General features: G+C 43.2%; 2 protein-coding genes across 2 annotated transcripts in view; both read left to right on the top strand.

Annotated features, from left to right (window-relative positions):
• T265_14441 (hypothetical protein) overlaps positions 1-1,919 on the top strand; it is a gene marked incomplete at both ends in the record, with an annotated part of 18,673 nt that extends 16,754 nt beyond the window's left edge. Inside the window, 3 exons of the mRNA XM_009173639.1 lie at positions 374-480; positions 614-761; positions 1,752-1,919. Of these exons, the coding sequence (XP_009171903.1) occupies positions 374-480; positions 614-761; positions 1,752-1,917 (421 nt within the window). The remainder of the gene's footprint in view (positions 1-373; positions 481-613; positions 762-1,751) is intronic.
• Positions 1,920-1,935: 16 nt separating this feature from the next.
• Positions 1,936-7,015, top strand: T265_07963 (hypothetical protein; the record flags this gene model as incomplete). Its single annotated transcript, XM_009173634.1, has 3 exons — positions 1,936-1,970; positions 5,922-6,657; positions 6,890-7,015. The coding sequence occupies 3 exons, from the start codon at positions 1,936-1,938 to the stop codon at positions 7,013-7,015; spliced, it is 897 nt and encodes a 298-aa protein (XP_009171898.1).
• Between the last annotated feature and the right edge of the window lie 12,063 nt (positions 7,016-19,078).

Raw genomic sequence — 19,078 nt, 5'->3', positions numbered from 1 at the left:
CGTGAAAACCAAATTGATTTGCAAATGAGTGTATTTCTCGAAAGTTGTAAGACCGGTTTTTTTCAAGATAACATTGAGGGGAGACAGCTTGCTTGAAGACTGTTCAAGTTAATTGTGGCCATGTGAGTAATTCAGCTGATTTTCGCGATTAGCACTAACGTCAACTCAGGTTTGCCAAAATCGACTCCCCATCATCAAACAGCTCTGAGTGCGTTGAATTTAATTAAACTCGATGGAGTAGAAATGTTTCATTTAGACACAAGCCGTAAGATTGGTACAGGAAACCTGTTTACATGGCGAGTCGTTCAACCGGTAAAACACTCGTGTCACAGTCACTCAGGTAGTCTATATCCATACCTTATTTTTCTTACAGAATTGCATCTATCACAGGATTTCAACCCCAAGAACTCATAGACAAGACGCTGTACCAGTTGGTTCATGTGGTAGATTCAGTCGCGCTCCGCCGTGCACATGAAACACGTAAGTAAATTTTGCTGCCAACAGCGTGTTTTTTCCTAAACACAGTACTATAACTGCATTCTATAGATTCTGCAATTTCCCGGTCACCTGATGTCCACCTGACACTCCGTATTTATTTGTATCCTCCAATCAGTCCTGATCAAAGGTCAAGTCACAACCCCCTACTACCGATTGATGACAAAGACTGGTGGTTGGGTGTGGATGCAATCCTACGCCACAATCGTCCACAATAGCCGCTCATCCCGTCCAAACTGCATTGTCAGTGTGAATTACCTACTATCGTAAGTTTCAGATGGTGATTTACTTGAAAAAATTCAACTGTGTTGGTGTCGACCAACAATTTCTAATAAATCCTACTCGTTCTTTCCGAATGAGTTCGGGGCGCTTTATAGCTGTTTTCATACATTGACAAACCCTCAAACATTTAACCTTCTCATGCTGGACAGAACATATGAAGCGGCACAGGTAATTGGATTGGTCCAGTGGTTTTTGACCTGATCACCGCGCTTGGAACATGACTCGCAGACGTTTTGTCACCATTCGAAGAGACATCATCCGTGCACTGTTAGGTGCAGAACAGGGGGTCTACCACCCAGGCACTCGGGAATCATGCTGAGTGCTCCTGTTGGATAGGAGACGTAAACTAAGCTGCTTGAACGTATCAACCACGCAATCAGTCACAGATTTTCTGTCCATTCAACTCTTCATCCCCCCGGAACATTCTGACCGAAGACCTCTCAATTTGCACAGGAAAATATAAGAAACCCATACAATATATCTGTCCGCATTCGGAACCAAAATAGCATCTATCCGAAATCAAAAGAACGCTTCAGCTGAGAGTTGTAACTAGACGAATACACAGAGTGTTTTAGCTTAAAATTGTTCGAAAACGGCAGGGGGATATTAGACAGAGTTTGGAAGAGAGAATGATGGAGGGAAGATAGGGCAGCATGAAGGAAGTAATACTTAGATCAATGTTTGTATGATACAAGAACTTATATTTCCAGGTTGCCATCCAGCTAGCCGCGGCGCAAGAATTTATGAGAATCACTGTGGCACACCTCACCACAACGGGTGAATGCCCACCACTAATCAGTTAACCTTGATGCAATGACAAATAATCCAAGGAGGACCGACACATTAGCACAAACTTCAGAATGGTTTTATGGAGTGTAAGTATTTCGGAATAAAGTACACTCATCTACAAGCCAAATCAATCCAAGCTGAATCTCTCGTTTATGGTATTCTTCACTTGAGTGTACTGCACAAAGGCCTCGTGTTTCAGTCGGTACGATATTTGAGATATCGCAATTTACTGACTTGAAGGAAATTAGTTTTTTTTTTACAAAGGAAACAACTCACAATTTTGCTGAAAACTCATCGACAACCCAAGACCGATTTCGCCCTTCTAGAGGTCCATCAGATAGGCACAATCCCTAAGTTTCTGTCAATCGTATGCCCTACTTGAACCCAAATCGTAAGAAATTCACGTGAAACACTCATTTACCCATCACTTTTGGTTGAACGGGAGACTCAACTGAAGAATATCCTACGGATGATTCAGCTGGTTCCCATCTCAAAGCCAGAATGGTGTATAAAGGAGCGCATTTCACGTGCTTCAGAAAGAGTTTGTTGCTGTAGGCGAATCCGGCTGCCTGTCAGTTTGGAACAATGCGTCACACTGGTTTATGTCAAAGGTTATTGTTGTGACCGGGCACATTCTAATGGAAGAACTACCTAGATAGGGCAATTGTGCCTGTTAGGGATAATTATTATCGATCGTTTGGGGACAAGATGATGAACAAAGCATGCCATTGAAAAACTGGGAATAACTGATTTACTAATGCGGTACGAACTTTGGATGGACAAGGATCGAGGGAATTGTAGAACTTTCCTCTCCGGATTCATTAGAAGACAGATACGTTAATTACATCAAAATATCCATTTTATTAAAGACTCCAAAGCATGCTGAAAGACAGTTGGAGATAGTTCAAAAGGGACTAATAAGATCCACGAAATGCTTTGTTTGTGACATTTGGGTAGCACAAAACTACTTGGAGGCCTTGGACGGTGCTGCATCACGAACTTTTCTCTTCACCTCACTCCAAAGAGTCTGTTGTATACATATCTGGTGATCGTGGAAGATATTTCTGGAGGATCAGTACGGTCTGTCGATTTGGAGGGTTATCTGGTGATCGTGGAAGATATTTCTGGAAGATCAGTACGGTCTTTTGATTTGGAAAGCAACCTCTCGTCTCTACTTGATCCTCGCTGCGCAGCGTGCCGTACACCGTCCGGTTGGAAATATATACTGTCCCAGCTTTCATGCAACGGGTAACCAGAACGAAAGATTCACAATCAACTTTATTTGGCGAATCCAAGTAGAGTCTGAAGCCCGTTTTGTAAAAGCAAACCCATGCATTCCATAACCAGAAACGAAGGTGACTGGATGGCAAATTCCACCGTTTTTGAACCTGCTCCCCACCATGCCGACTTCTAGAGGAGAGCATTTTTGAAGATAAAATGTAGACCAGGATACAGTCACATTCAAATACCATGAAAAATATTCGAAAGTCAAGCCTTTCCTCGAAAACTGCATGGGGCGTCTGGAGTGGATCAGATAAGTGCACTGTTGACGCAACTGAAATGACAATAGGTGTGCAGTCAATCGGCCTTGTGTGTGGAAAACTCAGAAACTGTAACAAAGAGGACTACAATCAGACCCTTTACGGCTTTCATATTGGTTCCAATGAGGCTCAGTCATCGGGTGGCTGAACTTTTCGGAACCTGGTCACACGTTCATTGAGATCAGCACAACTTTGATCTGATTTGTAGCTCAAAGCTTGGAAAGAGAAGAAAGCACTAAAGTTCGCATATATCGTGTAATGAATGAGGTGTTTGACAATACATACAGATATGAAGCTACCGCGGAAACAGATAGATCCTATTGGTCTGACAGTCTGATGGTTCCAAGGCAGTTTTGTTGTCTGCTCCACTGGTAGGTCCTTCTACATTCATATCGAGTTAGCGGATTCGTGTACACTTTTCAAGTAGGGATCCGTAACTTGATCCTGACTAGACTAGGGAACCACATTCTTCGCATGGGTGATGCAGAACACAGGACTTCAAGTTGGGAGCCAAAACAATAGAAAATAACATTGGGGAACTGGGTGAGGCTGTATGAACGCTCCAGACGTTGTGCAAAAAGTCTTGAAGTTGAAAGCAGATTAGATTGTGCATAACAGGGTATTTGAACATAAACTGCTTTGTTGAACAGCAAGTGGTTCTCTGTATGCAGTTTCCACTCCGGTAGACTAATCTGTTGACCAGGACGGTTGATACAAATTGATCTAAAGTCTTTTAGCCGCACGAATCCTGAATTAGACGGAATGGGACAACGCTGCAGCGTCTCTGCAAATGGTTCTGTTGATGAGCAGCTGAGCTCGCTTCAGACAGGTGGCTGAGCCGACCTAGTGCTGCAAGTAACTGGGCGGAACAGCCATGAGTTTCCAGGATCACTCGACCACTGCGGTTGAACAAATGGTCTAAACTATGTCACCTATGGATCCAGGTGCTGATAGCCAGTTCGACATTTGAAGCAAAGGTACACGAACCTTAAAACATTCAAAAACGTCACGCCACGTAACTGGTTATGAGAATCCCACATTCATGAGCTGCATATGTGCGAAAATGAGACGGAGCACGGTTGAATTTCCCTTGTTTTTCCCTAACGACGCCAACAACGAACCGATTAACTGAAATTTGATTCCTGAAACAGGCAGTTGTGGACCAGTTTTTGTATGGCCACTAAGCACGTAAGCATCTTTACTAAACTGCTTCTCCCCCGCAAGTTACCTTCAAGTAAGGGGTATTCAGAAGAGGAAAACGCTGTTGAGCCCTTGAAATTTTGCAAACGAGAAGCGGGGCGATTGATGCAACTTTGTCAGATGGTTTTTCTCATTCCTCTGCACACGCGTTGGCCACAAGCTTTCGCACTTGTTTTCGGAAAAGCTCCGGATCTCATCCTGGGCATTACGCTTTGCATTCTTTGAGTCAATTCCAGTGTCAGAACAATGGCTGAATTGATCTCAACCGAAAGCTGTGTGAACATGATACGTTTCATCTGACACTTCCCGCGCGTTACTTTTGACTCATTGTTAAAAGAATCTTGTTGACAGAATCGACCGCATTCAGTTCGAAGGACTGCTACTATCTCGGTATGCTTTTTCAAATCGGAAGCGCAACGACTAACGAAGGAATTTCGCGCTCATGTTGTGAGCCTTTGTCTGGAAATAAACTGTAACAGTGCTGGTCAAGAAATAGCGGATCGAGTCTGGGCCTGTGACTTGGTACGTACAGAAATTTGCAAGTCATTGTGGCTAGTTGGCTGGCGCCCTCACAAACCATAGGTTTTACTGGAGCAGTATTGGCTCACCTTACTTGGAATTTTGTGGCAAAGTCGACATCTTGATAGTGCGCACAATTCACCACATTTTTTCCAAATTCAAGAAGAGGCAAAACATGAGTTTTATGAGGCCAAAACTGGAGTGAACAGAATATCACAAAGAATTGTTGATGACTGATAGAACCTTTTTGGAAAATTATGTTCGGGTTATCGCATAATAAAATGGCATGAAGTTGGAACAAACGGGTCTTGGATCAAAAGCTTTCTCTTTTATTTACAAAGAAGAAAGTTCCATACAGCATTTGTTGCTATGTGATTCTGGGAGAATCTGCTGGCAGAATTCGTGTTGTTTCAAAAACAGACTACTTAATTGAAGCGCTGGATCAACAGCGGTTGAAACGATGGGAGAAAAAAGCTTGTGGCCAACTACCGGAATTTCCACTGCTGCCGAATACTGCGGCCAACAACCTGTTCTATCGTTGGTTTCCCAAACCGTTTTCTCTCCACTTTGTCCACTCGACTTCGACAGCATCCAAATAATCAAACTGCAGCATACATCCTCAGATGTATCGTGGATGATTATGACGACTCGTATGCAGAAAGAAGGGAATAAGTTTTACGAAATGCTTTTCTGCACTATTATATTTAATTTTTTTTGGTTGAACAAATCACTAAGAGTCATGAAATCCAGACTTGCGCCCCGGTGCTATTGGAATATTATCTCAGTTTGCAAATGGATACTGAACTGCACTTTTCTTCAGCTTGTTTTGGCCTTCACATACGCGGAACGTTTAGAATAGAACCATTTTCGGTGGCTCTGGGGGACGTTTTTTGACACGACAGAGCTAATGTATAGCCTAAGCACATAGGCCGAAAGGTTCCGGTCAATTTCCATCAGGGATTACTAGCCAAAATCATTGGTACTTTTCATTCCGTCAGATCGGTGTAGTCAGCCTCTAGTATGCACTTCATCCAACATCACAGCGATTTCATTTATTTTTTAACCAACCCGAACGTATATTTACATCTCTTCCAGGCGCCCAGAAAACCGTGACAGCCTATTGATTTTGGAACAATACAATACGAATATGAATCCTGTGGCTGCAATGAAGAACACTCAGAAGCTGACTAGTGAATCAACGGAAGATCAGCAAGACCACCGTCATCTTTTTCAGCTCTACACCAATTTGGAACACAACGATTATTCTTCACCCCCTCCAGCCAAACGTGAAAGACGTTTTACTTCACGAACGAAAAAACACGAGTCGAACGCCACAGTGACAAAACTTACGGCGAATGTGGTGTCCGAAGTTGATATGAAAGGAGTTCCGCGTAGCTCCTGCCATTCATGTGACTCATTTGGCTTTCCCGCAGTAGATACACAGCGATTAGCAGCAAACATCCCTCAGTTTCACTGTACGGACCGTGAAATGTATATGCCATACACGAAGTTAAAACTAGCCTCAGGATGGATGGATAGAAAAAGTGTATTTCCCTTCGTGGCACAGGATGAATCGACAGATTTCGGCGCATCTTCCGATCCATGGTTGACACTGGGATATGCGGCAAACATGAGTTATAATAATCCTACAAATTTGAGTACAACCGATCACTGCTTTCCAATGACTTTGGCCTATATGAGTTCAGATTACGTGAACGCATCCCCCACTCCCTGTGGCGAAACTCATATATTTGGCCACAAGCCTCCAGAGCAACCTGCTGGTGATCTCTCCATCATCAGGAACTCAGATAAGGCGCACCCACGAGCCCAGGTGACATCAAGATTACCTCTGCCTTGTCCCAGTTCCATGCTGCTTATGGATAAAAATACACCAAATTCCGGTCACTCTCTAACGCCTACACATCCACACTTACGTGGTTACGATGCTAGATATCCTGAGCAGCCTGTTCACACGACAGACGATTCAATAGAACTAGGATCAGTAGAACACTCCGCATCATCTGACGCCGGTTCTTCCTGTTCTCCTATTCTTTCTTCCCCAGGTCATCAGTCTAGAGAATCCCACTTTTCAGAGCCATATGGGCCACACAGAGAACCAGCATATAGTAGGCAGGTGTCAACACCAAGATATCCACACCCCTCTACCAATCAGCTTCACTCAACCATGAAATATGGAAACGGGTAATTCGTTGTGTAATGTGGAAACAAATCTCAAATTATCCTTTTTTTGCCCACAGAAGCTTCCCATGTGATAATTCTTCTGTACAAACTGCTAGAATGACCAAAACAGAACAGTTAATTGCAGAACCGCGCACTTTTGGTTTTGATATGCACTCATTTTTCCACATTCATTTAAACTTGGCTGATGATTTCAAGCTCTGAACATGTTCTCCGCGGCACCGAATGAATGACAGTCAAACTCTGACACTCAGCATAATACAGAATTTCATTTGTACAATTTTACTGGTCGCAGCTTTGGGATTAAGAGTGGAAAAAGTTCAAATTGTTTCTCTTGATGATTTCATCACCGCGGCAAATGTTTAGTTGAGTGTATAGTGGCGTTCAGTGGTGGTGAGGGTGGGGACGAGGGTTGAGATTGGATGATGTCAAATTTTAACCTTTTTTGGCGGATGTCGCATATATATATATATATATATATATATATATATGCAGAGAGACAAAGAAGAAAAGAGNACGAAGAAGGAAGGAGCCGGGGTTCACTGAATACTATCAGTTCTGACGTGTCACTTACAGGAGTAGTGGATACTCACTAAATTTTCTTGTCGGTTGTCCCGATACAGCGGTTTCTTCAGAGTGGAAACGCCAAATTATTCTGGAGATATGAACGTATTAGGGAGAAACGGTATTGCGCATACAGTGGGCTCTCTTTCAGGACTGGTCGACAGTTGCACCGTTTATTGAAGACTTTCTATGTTAGAAGACGCGTAATTTGAGATAACCTTTTTCAGCATTTTTCTGCACAAATGAGGCGAATACTAGCTGGAGATTGCATTGGGAACGAAATAAGGCGGTATTCTCCCATAGTGTAGAATAAGCAACAAAAAAGTAAGCCTTCTTCTCATCAGTTTATCTGATGCACAGTTGGAAGAAACTTGCCTTTGACTCATGCTAAATAAGAACATTCGGAAGACAAGCTGTTATATCTGCTGGTTCGTCAATCTCTGGTATCTGCTGCCGACCCGAACCAGTGCCTAGTGTCGGAGAGAAAAGACTCACAGAAGGGAACACAACAGCTGTATTCCGAACAAGCGAGTGAGTGAGAGCGCTATTTAAAGGGGACTTTCTGACATTGATCCAGGCTGTCTGATAGGCGTTAGTGAACACCCATCAACATCGATCGTGCTTCTGTGAAAAGCCTGAACGCTGTTCACATTCGATCAGGTAGGGCTCTAATTCCTATGTCAAAGGAAACCAAAGAAAGCGTCGCTTTCTGAAGCGACATCATGAAGAGTTGACTGAGTCGAGGCGCAATTCTACTTGGGAAAGTAGCCTCGTGTTGAACGATTCCATTTAGGTCTTCATTCATGAATCTTACAGTTGATGGTCCGTGAGAAGAAAATCTGCTTCTTACTCTGGTGCTCTTCTAGCAGGTATGCACATTCTACGGTGCCATTTATTGGAGGCGGATCAAGCTCGCCGCTAGCAGGTGAACCATAGGCATTCTACTGCGAAATGCCACGGTAGGTCGATGTGCTGGAATTATTCACTGTAATTTTATCCAAACCAGTGGATTCCCGCTCATCACTGTGATGAACAAGTATCACAAGACAACGCTAGAGACGCTTTCGATCTAATCGATAATTTTGGCTGCTTTTGCAAACTGAAAGAGTGACTAAAATCATATGAAAATCATTCCTGAAAACCCGCAACAAATAGGGACTAGAAGACTCAGGTTTTGATGACATTCGACCCACTAGCTGTCCACATACTTTGACCTCACGATAACCGGTTATGTGCGCCTGTTTTGTTTCATCCAAACCTGAGCTATTTGTGCAGACGGACAGACTCCTCGAACAATGACGCTGGACTCGGTGCACTTGACGGCACTTACGTTTGTGCTTCGCAGTTAACGGCCTTCCAGCCAGTCTACAAAGCATATCTCACATATGACTGTGCCTTTTTAGTCACTCGAAGATCAAAAGGCCCACTAATCGGTACACTTAGATGAGGCCATCTATCTACGCTATCTGTCTTTGTGGAATCGAACATTAACCTCCCGTGAAGAAATAATAAATGTCACCGGCAGAGAATCCGAAAAATATCGATGGACTAAAAGAATGGACTGCTTTTGAAAATACCAACCCCTGCAATATCTCTTTCAGTACAAGATGAACAAAGTTTGCTACAGAACACAACGAACAAAGCTCCCCAGCTTTCATAATGAAATAAACATACCAAAAAACCTATCCACGATTCGGTTACGTAATACAGCAAATGGAGTGTATTCCATCTTTCCTCCTGGGCAACCAACCCATCGTAGGCTGCAGCTGAGCTTCCGAGAAAGCACAACCCATGCTATTGACAATAGATGTTCAAGTAAAAGACTTGTGGAAGAACAAAGACCTCCTGATCCTCACCTGTCTCACTAATGCGCGATAGTCCTAGAGGCCATCAATTTGAGACCCTACTTAATAGAAATTCTAGCATTGTATGCTGCTGACAGACTCAAAGATAAACGGCAACGATGAGTTTAACTTCAACCATAGGTGATCTACTTTGCAACGGGCCAAAACCGCACTTAAACAGGAGAGGTACACGAACTGAAACATGGTCAATGCGGGCTTCTTTTAAAAAAAATCGCGACAGCATCACAAAAAACTGAAATGGAATAATGGTTGTTGATGAAGTGCGGATACCCAGTTGGGTCTTCGTTGTTACACAGATACCAGCAGAAGTGCGGAATGAATCTTCCGCCCCTGGTTAGGGTCGAGCCAAAACATACGCCTAGGATGTTAACCAAAGGTCAGTCCTTCAATAACTCTGAGTCATTTTATGTGCATGACGGTCGAGCTATTGCAGGCTGATCCACTATGGAGAGACCGAATCCTAATGTTGAGCTTAACACAAATAAGACAGAGTGCAAACAATCTGACATTTCATCTGCTGCCGTCGGTCGATAATAACGCTGGAGGATAAAGTGGAACTAGTGTGTAAAGCGTGTAGGATTGGATTGCAAAACCCTGGGATGAGCTGGTAGACAGATGGTGTGGTCCAATCCCCCTACAAATCCAAACTCAGTGGATCATCACAAACGAGAGACTCGGATGGAATTAGTTGAATTACTTTTCAAAACCAAATACTAGTGCAAATGAGAGTATAGGTCAAAAGCAGTACGTTCTTTTTTTATCGGTAGGATTTTCCCGACTACGAGCTTTCTGCGTTCAGTTAAGTAATGTATCAGACAAACACCATTCGATTTCCTCTGGAATATATCAGCTACTTTTTTTAACATGCCACAAACAAATGTGACATGCAGATCTGCCGGTTAATGATATTACTTGTTTCCTATTCATTTTTGTTTGAAACTGTAAAATATAAGTGAGTCTTCTATGATCGTATCAATGACGTATCAATCAGTTGTAATTCTGTAAAAAAAGCTATCTTCATGGTGACTACCTTTCAGAAGAGACAAACCATTTTGGCCTCCTGGAGCTTCTTTTGAAATCCAGACACGCTCGTTGGCTGAAACCAAGGTTGCTGTAGCACCCTTTCCGTGCCTAACTGCCATACCACCCGAAGGTTGCACGAGTGCTGGGATACTACCAGGTTGCCCAAGCCCAGACCAAGCCTAGATAGGGGAAGTCGAGTGGCGGAGGTCGGATTCGAACGACGGAACTTCCGGTCAGTAAATTGCGCTCTAACCACTTGGGCCATATCTCCCCAAGGTACCAAGGTACCAGTTGGTGGGTCATTTTTGGTTGATACACACCCCAGGAGGAAGCAACGTTTCATCATATTCAATTCGTCGGTAGTAAGATGAGCATTCTAGTAATTATGAACGGGCAGACAATTCATTACGTAAACGTAGGGCACTACTCATATGGTTGATAAAAACTCTCCCCAGCCCACGACTGGTTTCGTCCTTCTTGGGGCTCATGGGATAGGCGCAGTCCACGATTTCCCCTCAACCTTATATTTCGCTTGAACCCAAATTGAAAAGACTTCGACAAGTCCTCTCATCTGCAAACGGATTTCGTTTTGACAGGAGAATCAACTGAATCCAGCTAAATCTTTCTTTTGAATTGGACCATCATTTAGTAGATATTCAGCTGGATTCAGTTGAACTTCCTGATAAAACGAAATTCGTGTACAAGGAAGAACATTTGTGGAATTCATTGCGTACTTCTCTAGACAATTTTGTAGCGTGCGCAATCACGCTCTTACGACAGTCGACAAGCTGCCAAAGGTATTGGTTGGTCCCTTAATTTTGTTGTATTTGGGGGTCGTTTCAAGTACCGGGTGCACGTTTAGGCTTGTGCGATTGGTTTGAAAGTATCAATGCTATTTGAGATTCCGCTGACAACGGATTTATAGCACAACAGAGTCGGCTAGCACAGCTGTGCCTCTGTGGCCACAGGAGGACGTGTGACACCAGCCCAAACACAGTTGAAGAAATCTTGGCCGAAATGAAGCTGCCCCAAAAATTAATTCCACAGTTTACTGGACCACACGAATAGTTTCGTGATATTACACAGTGAGTGTGTTGCATCAAAATTAATAGTGTACTAGTTCCATGAAGTAGAATATGAAATGTGGCTCTGATGATCGTGCATACAATAGCGGAAGTCTTTCTGGAACGCACCAGTAACTGGCCTTAGGTAATGTCGGAAGCTTTTTGAAGAAACCTGACGAAGAATGTACACGTCAACAATGTCAGACCACACTACTGCTTATGAAGAGTCAGCTTGCGCAACTGGTTATCGACCTGATAAGTATCAATCAGTGCGCCGTGAATTTAATCAGAATGATGTTCCGAACGTCTCAGTCAGGTGAGGGGGTTTGTCTGAAGCCATCCACAATTCTGGGTACGCATTCCTGAGGAACCGTTCCCACTAGACTAGATGACCGTTTTGAACACAGTAGGGACAACTGTACTGGGATGAGTGCACTCAAGCCAGTTCCATTTTTGAGAATATCTTTGTTGCTTCCAAGTGGGAGATGGCTTATTCATGTTCAGTTTCTCTTATTGGCACAGCAGTCCTGAAGCACAGCGGTGACTTGGTAAGTTTATCGATTTTATCGATCGAATATCATGCAGTTCATGGAGAACCATTTCGTCGAACATAATTACGGGAAGTCGGAGACAATTCTCAGCAGACGTCTAAAAATATCTGGCCAACGCATTAGTCTGAGAATGAGTCTGAATCAGTCTGCATAGAATTCAATCGAAAGCGACCTGTGTCAGAAAGTTTGTGTAAGGAGATTAGAACAGTTGATGCACTCTTATTCGCAAACGCTAATAAAAAAGTGCCCTGATGCTAAGCAAGGTAAATGCATGGTGGAAAGAGATACAGCATAGAATTCTTTCACGAATGGAAAGGTAGGCGCAATTACTTTGGTGGGTCCACACCAAAGGTGGAAAGCACTGGATTAGAGTTTTGCTCTTATTAGAGCTCACTGGCAACGCATATCCTTGGACGTGTCCTGATCAGTACTCCGATCATCTGACATAAGAGGCTAGCATGGTACCACTACTCTACACTACACATTAAGATGATCACATCTGAGCAGTCGAACGTGCTGACGCTAGAGCGATTTGATTGGTTTGCTCAGCGACGGACCTATTATTGATTTGGTGTGGAAAACAGACTTCAAGCAAGCAAAGCTACCACGATGACAGTAGATGGGTTCGAACAGGAGGAAAGGGTTCAAAAACAATACTAAACACCAGGTGAGTGGTGGTGTTCTACTTACACACTTATTAATATCTTAATGTCTTGTGTGTAAATAACAGCAGTGGCGTTAAATATAAACACGAATACTTTAATGCCTCAGTGCATAAGGGGTCTGTCTTCCACAGCTGGAGGTTGTTCCAGAGGCGGATCTATTCTAAAGACTGCATACTCTTCACAATAAGCCTAATCGTAACGGCTCTGAGAGGCGAGTGAGGGAAACTCGTAATCCATAATACTGATTACCTGATGAGTACCAACAGGTCACCTTTAAGGCTAGAAAAATTACTATTGGGACACCATATTTGAAACAGGTGTTTCTTTATAGGTATTTCGCGGATTTAGAGGAGTCTTTTATTTACAAACGAAAATTGCTGTTCATAATATGAAAAAAGCCGTAAGGAATCCGAGCTCTTTACCGTTTTGTAGTTTACTTCCTGAATTTTATGACGTGCTTAAAGGTATATGAGAAATCCATTAATTACACTTCGCACAGTACACGATTGTTAACAACCAACTGGACAGGAACGAAGTACCTTCCACTCAGAAGGGCTTGCTAAATAATCAAAAAAGGTTTTCGGGTATTGCATATCCTGTGACTGGTATTGGATGGACTACGCTAAGTAGTCCGGAAGTTACGCGATCTTCCGTGAATGAAAGACACCAGCTTGTTCTGTGACTGAAAGCATAAACAATGTAGGTGGCAAATCGGTGGTACAGTAACAGGCTTGTGATGTGTGCCGTGCGAATTTAAGTAGTATGTGCCAGTTTTATTTTAATCATCGGGTAGGCTGGGCTCAATGTGACGGTCAACTTCTGTCGAGAACTGATGGATTTCCGGTCACCTTTGTTGTCAGTGATGATGATAATCGCCTTTGCTAGAGAGTCACAAAAACGTCATTCCAGGGGATAATTAATGTGCGGTGTTTCTGGATGAATTTCGCCGGATTTCCGTTCAACAGAAGATACTGCGTTGGAAAGTTCACTGTGCTGTGTAGTTCGAATTCAGTAAAGGTTGCTTGCTATGTTTATCAAACCAGCTTTCGATTCGACCATGTTATCAGAAAACCGGTATAAAGTCAAAAACGAACAACAATCATTTGCTTTTTCTGGTTACTACCTAGAACTTCCATTCCTAGCACACTTGAGACTGTCATACTTCCAAGCATATCCCCCTAGCAAAACCGAGGAAGTTGGAAAGGACGTTGGTCGAAAACAAACAAATTTAGAAGTCGTGAAGGTCGTTTTTACCTAGGATGGGGCTTACAATTTGGTTAAATAATGTGACATCAGGATGACAACTCCTGAAGAGCTAACTATAACAAGGCTAGTTAGCTGTTTCGGTGGAAAGTGTTCAAAGATGAGATGGGCATTTTATCCGCTCAGAGTCGCATTAATGAGCTATAAATCTGTGCTAATGGGAAACACTGTCCCTGGACTCATTGGTATCCTTTCGCTAATCCGACAAATTTCAAAGTGGGTTTTTAAATCGAATGATGTCAGTGTTTCCAGATGAACTAGAGTGGCAGTTGACAAGTCCTCGTTATCTGCATACTGATCCCCTTATAGCTTCTTTTGCGGAAAAGCTTGGTTCAGGAAACGACTGTAAACGAATTATCCCACTGTTTCATACTGTGCCATAGTTAAGGCCTTTGTTCAGTTTGTACCACCAAGTTAACGATCTAATCAAAAGTTTGACTAGGGTTTCAGCAGTCAAGCCGATGCACACAATAAAGAGATTACCAGTCGCTTTTTTCAGCAAATGATCTACTTCTCCTAGCGAGGATCCAGAGCACGCCATATCGATGGAAGGCAATTTATTAAGGTTTCTACTCAAATGAAACGGATGACCATTTCATGGCTAAACAACTTAATCGTTTTGTAGTACCAATACTGCTGTCAATTGACGTAGAGTTTTTGTCAGCCCTACATGCTTTATCATTATGCTAGCCAGGTCCCTATCTGCCTGGCTCCATGTCACGTTATCCCACAGGGTCAACACACCCTCGAGGTCTACTTAGCACGTAGGCTTCCTTATCCGTCACGCGAGTAAATTCGGTTATCGACATTGCAGACAATCAGCAAACACTTCTTCGAGTAAATAGATACGCGTGTTTTGACCACTCCTATGGCCTGTGTGCGGCTTGCCGTCGTAGGTGTTGAGTTTGATATGAGACGGGGGGAACAGGTAAGGTCGGTAAAACAATCAATTTCGGAACTGGGGATTCTTGAAGCGTTATCAACAACCACCGTTATGCTTATTTCTGGAAATGTCTACTCAAAAAGTGGTTTTCCAGATTGCTTTATGACAAGCCCCCGAAAGCCTAGGAATAAAGGGCGAAACGTCGTTTTTTTAGAGAGGAGAGGCACTCATTCTGTATGGCTTCGATTGTTAGATGGCCAGAGAGAAATATTCCCAAGTTGAAATGGAACGTCCAATGTTTGGAGACTTGACAGCCACGCCCAGCGCTTTTGTCCAAAATATGCGCTAACCACATAAAAACCTCCTTTCCGTCGAACCAGTGTCTAAAATGGGTTAAATTTAAGACAGGAAAGGAACTTCCCGCCCAACTTTTGTAGATTGCACAAAACAAAATTTGTTCAAGGGTAGCAGAACGGGTTTTGGGTTGGTAATCTGCAAGCAAGCTATACAGTGAAGTATGTGGATTAAGGTTCCACCCAATGCGTGACACTTGGTTGAACATTCTAAATCTAACAAGCTTGCTTGATCACACTCAGACCGCTATAAAAGAACCGACCAGGTGGATCCAATTGCCCACATTGCCTAAACTACAATTGTTTGGTTGGTGGTTTGGGAGATTCTGATCGATATTCTTCTGATTAAGTTCAACCCCTGACCCACAGGAGCACACAGCTACATGAGCATACACCGCTCAAACACTGGGTGAGCCACAGATCGGGGACACACCTCTGGTTGTCGATCGATTGCTTCCATGCATTTTGCATGTCACATACTTGTTTATACAGGTGGATCTGCATCACTTCAGTGACATGAGCAAATGGTATTGGTTTAGTGAAAAAGCTCGTGAAAAAAACCAGGAAGAAAACTACTCACAAGGTCGCTGAAAACTCTTCGACAGCCCGCGACCGGTTTTGCCCTTCTTGAGGCCCATCAAGTAGGCGCAATCGCCGAGTTTCCGTCAACTTTATGATCTACTTGAACCCAAATTGGACTGTTTTCGAGAAATACACTCATTTGCAAATCAATTTGGTTTTTCACGAGAGACTCAACTGAAAACCTCGTTTATGATAGTCTACAAATGAATATCATATACGAGAGATTCAGTTAAGTCTCTCGTGGAAACCAAATTGATTTGCAAATGAGTGCATTTCTCGAAAACAGGAAGACTTTGGACCGTGTCTCAGCGTACACGATCGCCTAGGATAGAAATGGTGCTCAAACGGCAAACCGCTTAAATGAACCTGCTGGCACACAACGGAGCAAAGCTTCGCTTGTAGGGTAGGGAAAAATCTGTCCGAACAGACGACAAATCGAGGCGCGAAAGATCAAGTTTAAATCCAATGTCAAGTGTGGCCTTGGTTCCCGTAATAAAACTAGCATAGAATCGAATCTCAATAAAAGGTACACTGTAATGCAGGCCTATTATCGAAAGCCGGCGTCAAGTCAGTGGGATGAAAACTTGCGGATAAGAGGGCTGCAGGGGAAAGAAACAATAAATTTTGCTATGGTCCACAAACAGAAGACAATACAAATCTCGATAGGGGAACCATTTGCAAAACGAGAGACCATTCCATCCGGATACTAAATAGGAGGTTGTTGGAGTCTTTCAAAATGCAAGTTTACCTATCATCGAGAATCTGGACAGGGATATAGTTGACATTTCCGTCCTTCGCATTAAAAGCCAAGTTAACTTCCAAACTCTAAGCCTGTATTAATTGGACCGGTCATCAAAACTTTACTAGATGAATATGTCATTTGGACAAAAGCCGAAGTCTTGAAAACATCGCTGGCGTTTTCCCCAGAGGATAAGTCAGTGATGTTGTCTTAAGAAAAACGATGGGGATCAGAAAAAATTTGCTGACAGATATTTGTTTTCAACAATCCTGAATGGTCTTAATGGTTGGAAGATAACAAGAGCATCGCCTCATGTTTAAGTCGCTACGATATTCGAGATATTGGGATGCATTTATATTCGTAATGCACTACTCATAAGGTTTCCTGGAAATGTCACAAAGGAGAGATTCAGCTGGGTTCCGGGTGAGTCTATCGCAAAACCAAATTTGTTTGCAAATGAGTGTATTTTTCCAAATTCGTGTAATTTGGTTTCAAGTAGAACATAAGTTTGACGGAAACTCAAAGACTGCACCTACCTGATGAGCCCCAAAGAGAGCGAAACCGGTCGTGGGTTGTGAAAGAACTTTCAGCGACCTTATGAGTAGTGCATTACGAATAACAAGAGTCCATTAAAATATAAACAGTCTTCAGAATGGCACTGGGCTGAATAGCAATCACGCCACATGACCAAAGTGACTGTTCTTGTTAGATCAGCCGTGGACCATTTGATTCTCCTTGGCTGAACTAGGCGCTTCTTGAAGCTTCTCAGGTTTCTAAAACTCGATTACAACCGATTCAGCTGTGATAAGAAGGGAAGATGAGCTTAGATTTCTACAGCTGGACGATGGCCTTTGGAATGTGACCACGGATCAAGGATATACAGTCAAAGTGAAGAAAAAAGGTCTCAAAGAGATGGTGGTTAGGATATGAACCGATCGAGAAAATTACAGACCGTGGAAGAGCCTCATGAACCTCTGTAGTGGGTTGTTTTTCTACCCCACTGTTTTTTACTCCCTCCCACTGCCCCACAGACTGTGAACAGATTTTGCAAAATGGGAAATGTCCGAAAACTCGCTCCTTAACTACTCACTTTCACCTACAGAACAATATCTCGACATGTGCCCCTTTTTAAGTATCTGAAAGAATGAATCTTGAACTCGAAGGCGAATTGTAGGGGGAACCAGGGGGGTGGGCAGCAATGAGTAAACATGAGTAGCAGATGCCACTGCAAGAACGACTAGACAAAGGTTCCGTGGTAAAACGTATCTCAAGGTGTTTCGCAAATACAATAGGACAATATTTAACTCTCTACCTACTTCGGATGTGCTCTTACAATCACTCTAGACACGTTCACACTTTCGGTTTTCCGCAGAGAACATCAGTTGCATTTAACCAGTTTTACCGCTTCGGTGATTAAAGGAGGCTCTAGGTTTATTGTAGCTTGTCTATTTTCTAACCAACGGGGTCATAGATTGGTTACTGTTATAATATGTAGAGCAAACTGAGGAACTTCCCCAGACAACCGAGTGATGCTGGTGGTTAGAGATTAGACGGGAGTTTGATAAGTTGCGAAACAACAGTTGAAAGCAGACATGGTTTGTGCGAAAAACACCGGTCCAGTTCACACAGGACAGCCGATCTATCAGCCAAGCTACCAAGGAAGTTTGTTCCAAGTCAGCTTGTGCATTACGCCTCCACATGCGATTTGTCACATCCGTTCCTAGTGGGATTAGAGTCGATATGTGTAGGCGCCGTTGGTGAGTACCTTGGTGTATCTTTCACAATGGGTAGGAAGTTGATACTTCCCAACTAAACAAAAGGACTATATGGAACATAAGGTTGAGTGAAGCTCACTGCGTCTACCCGATTGGTTGCAAGAACAGCTGGACCGGTTATATGCGTGGGTTAAAGTCATTTGGTCGGCTTCGGACTTTCAGCATAATAAAAACTTTTGAGGTTAGCTTTTCCTCTTGCATGATAACCAGATGTTTAGGTTGCGCTTATCAAACTGGCCCATACAGGCCATCTCAATACTTTCCTGGTTCATACGCGTCTGATTTCGAACGGTTCAATTTGAGGGTCAGGTTAAGCGTTGTCCTCCCCACTAAGCTTGACACCAAGACTCACAATGAAATCTGATGTTTAAAAGATTCTCTGAGGTGTGCGGGAAAGCATACAGGCAAGCAAACTGGAGACGCTTTACCAGAAAATAAATAATAAATCGGGGGCGAGATGGACCAAGCGCGAATTTACTGACCAGGAGGTCGAACTCGACCTCTTCCTCTCGACTTCCCCTGTCTAGGCTTGGGCGACCTGGCAGTATCCCAGCCCTCGCGCCTCACCACGCTACTGGATGGAGCTCGTTATAGGTAACTACTCAGTACATCGTTGAAACAAAAGTCTTCGCGTTTAGTGATTGGTGCTGCGAGCGTCAATTGTATGAAATACATTTACCAAAAGCCAATCCAGCAATTAACATGCTTGAACACTGAAAACCTGTC

This window comes from Opisthorchis viverrini, assembly GCF_000715545.1.
Source record: "Opisthorchis viverrini unplaced genomic scaffold opera_v5_196, whole genome shotgun sequence".
NCBI lineage: Eukaryota > Metazoa > Platyhelminthes > Trematoda > Opisthorchiida > Opisthorchiidae > Opisthorchis > Opisthorchis viverrini.
Note: the sequence above shows the minus strand (reverse complement) of the source record. Positions and strands in the feature narration are given on the sequence as shown.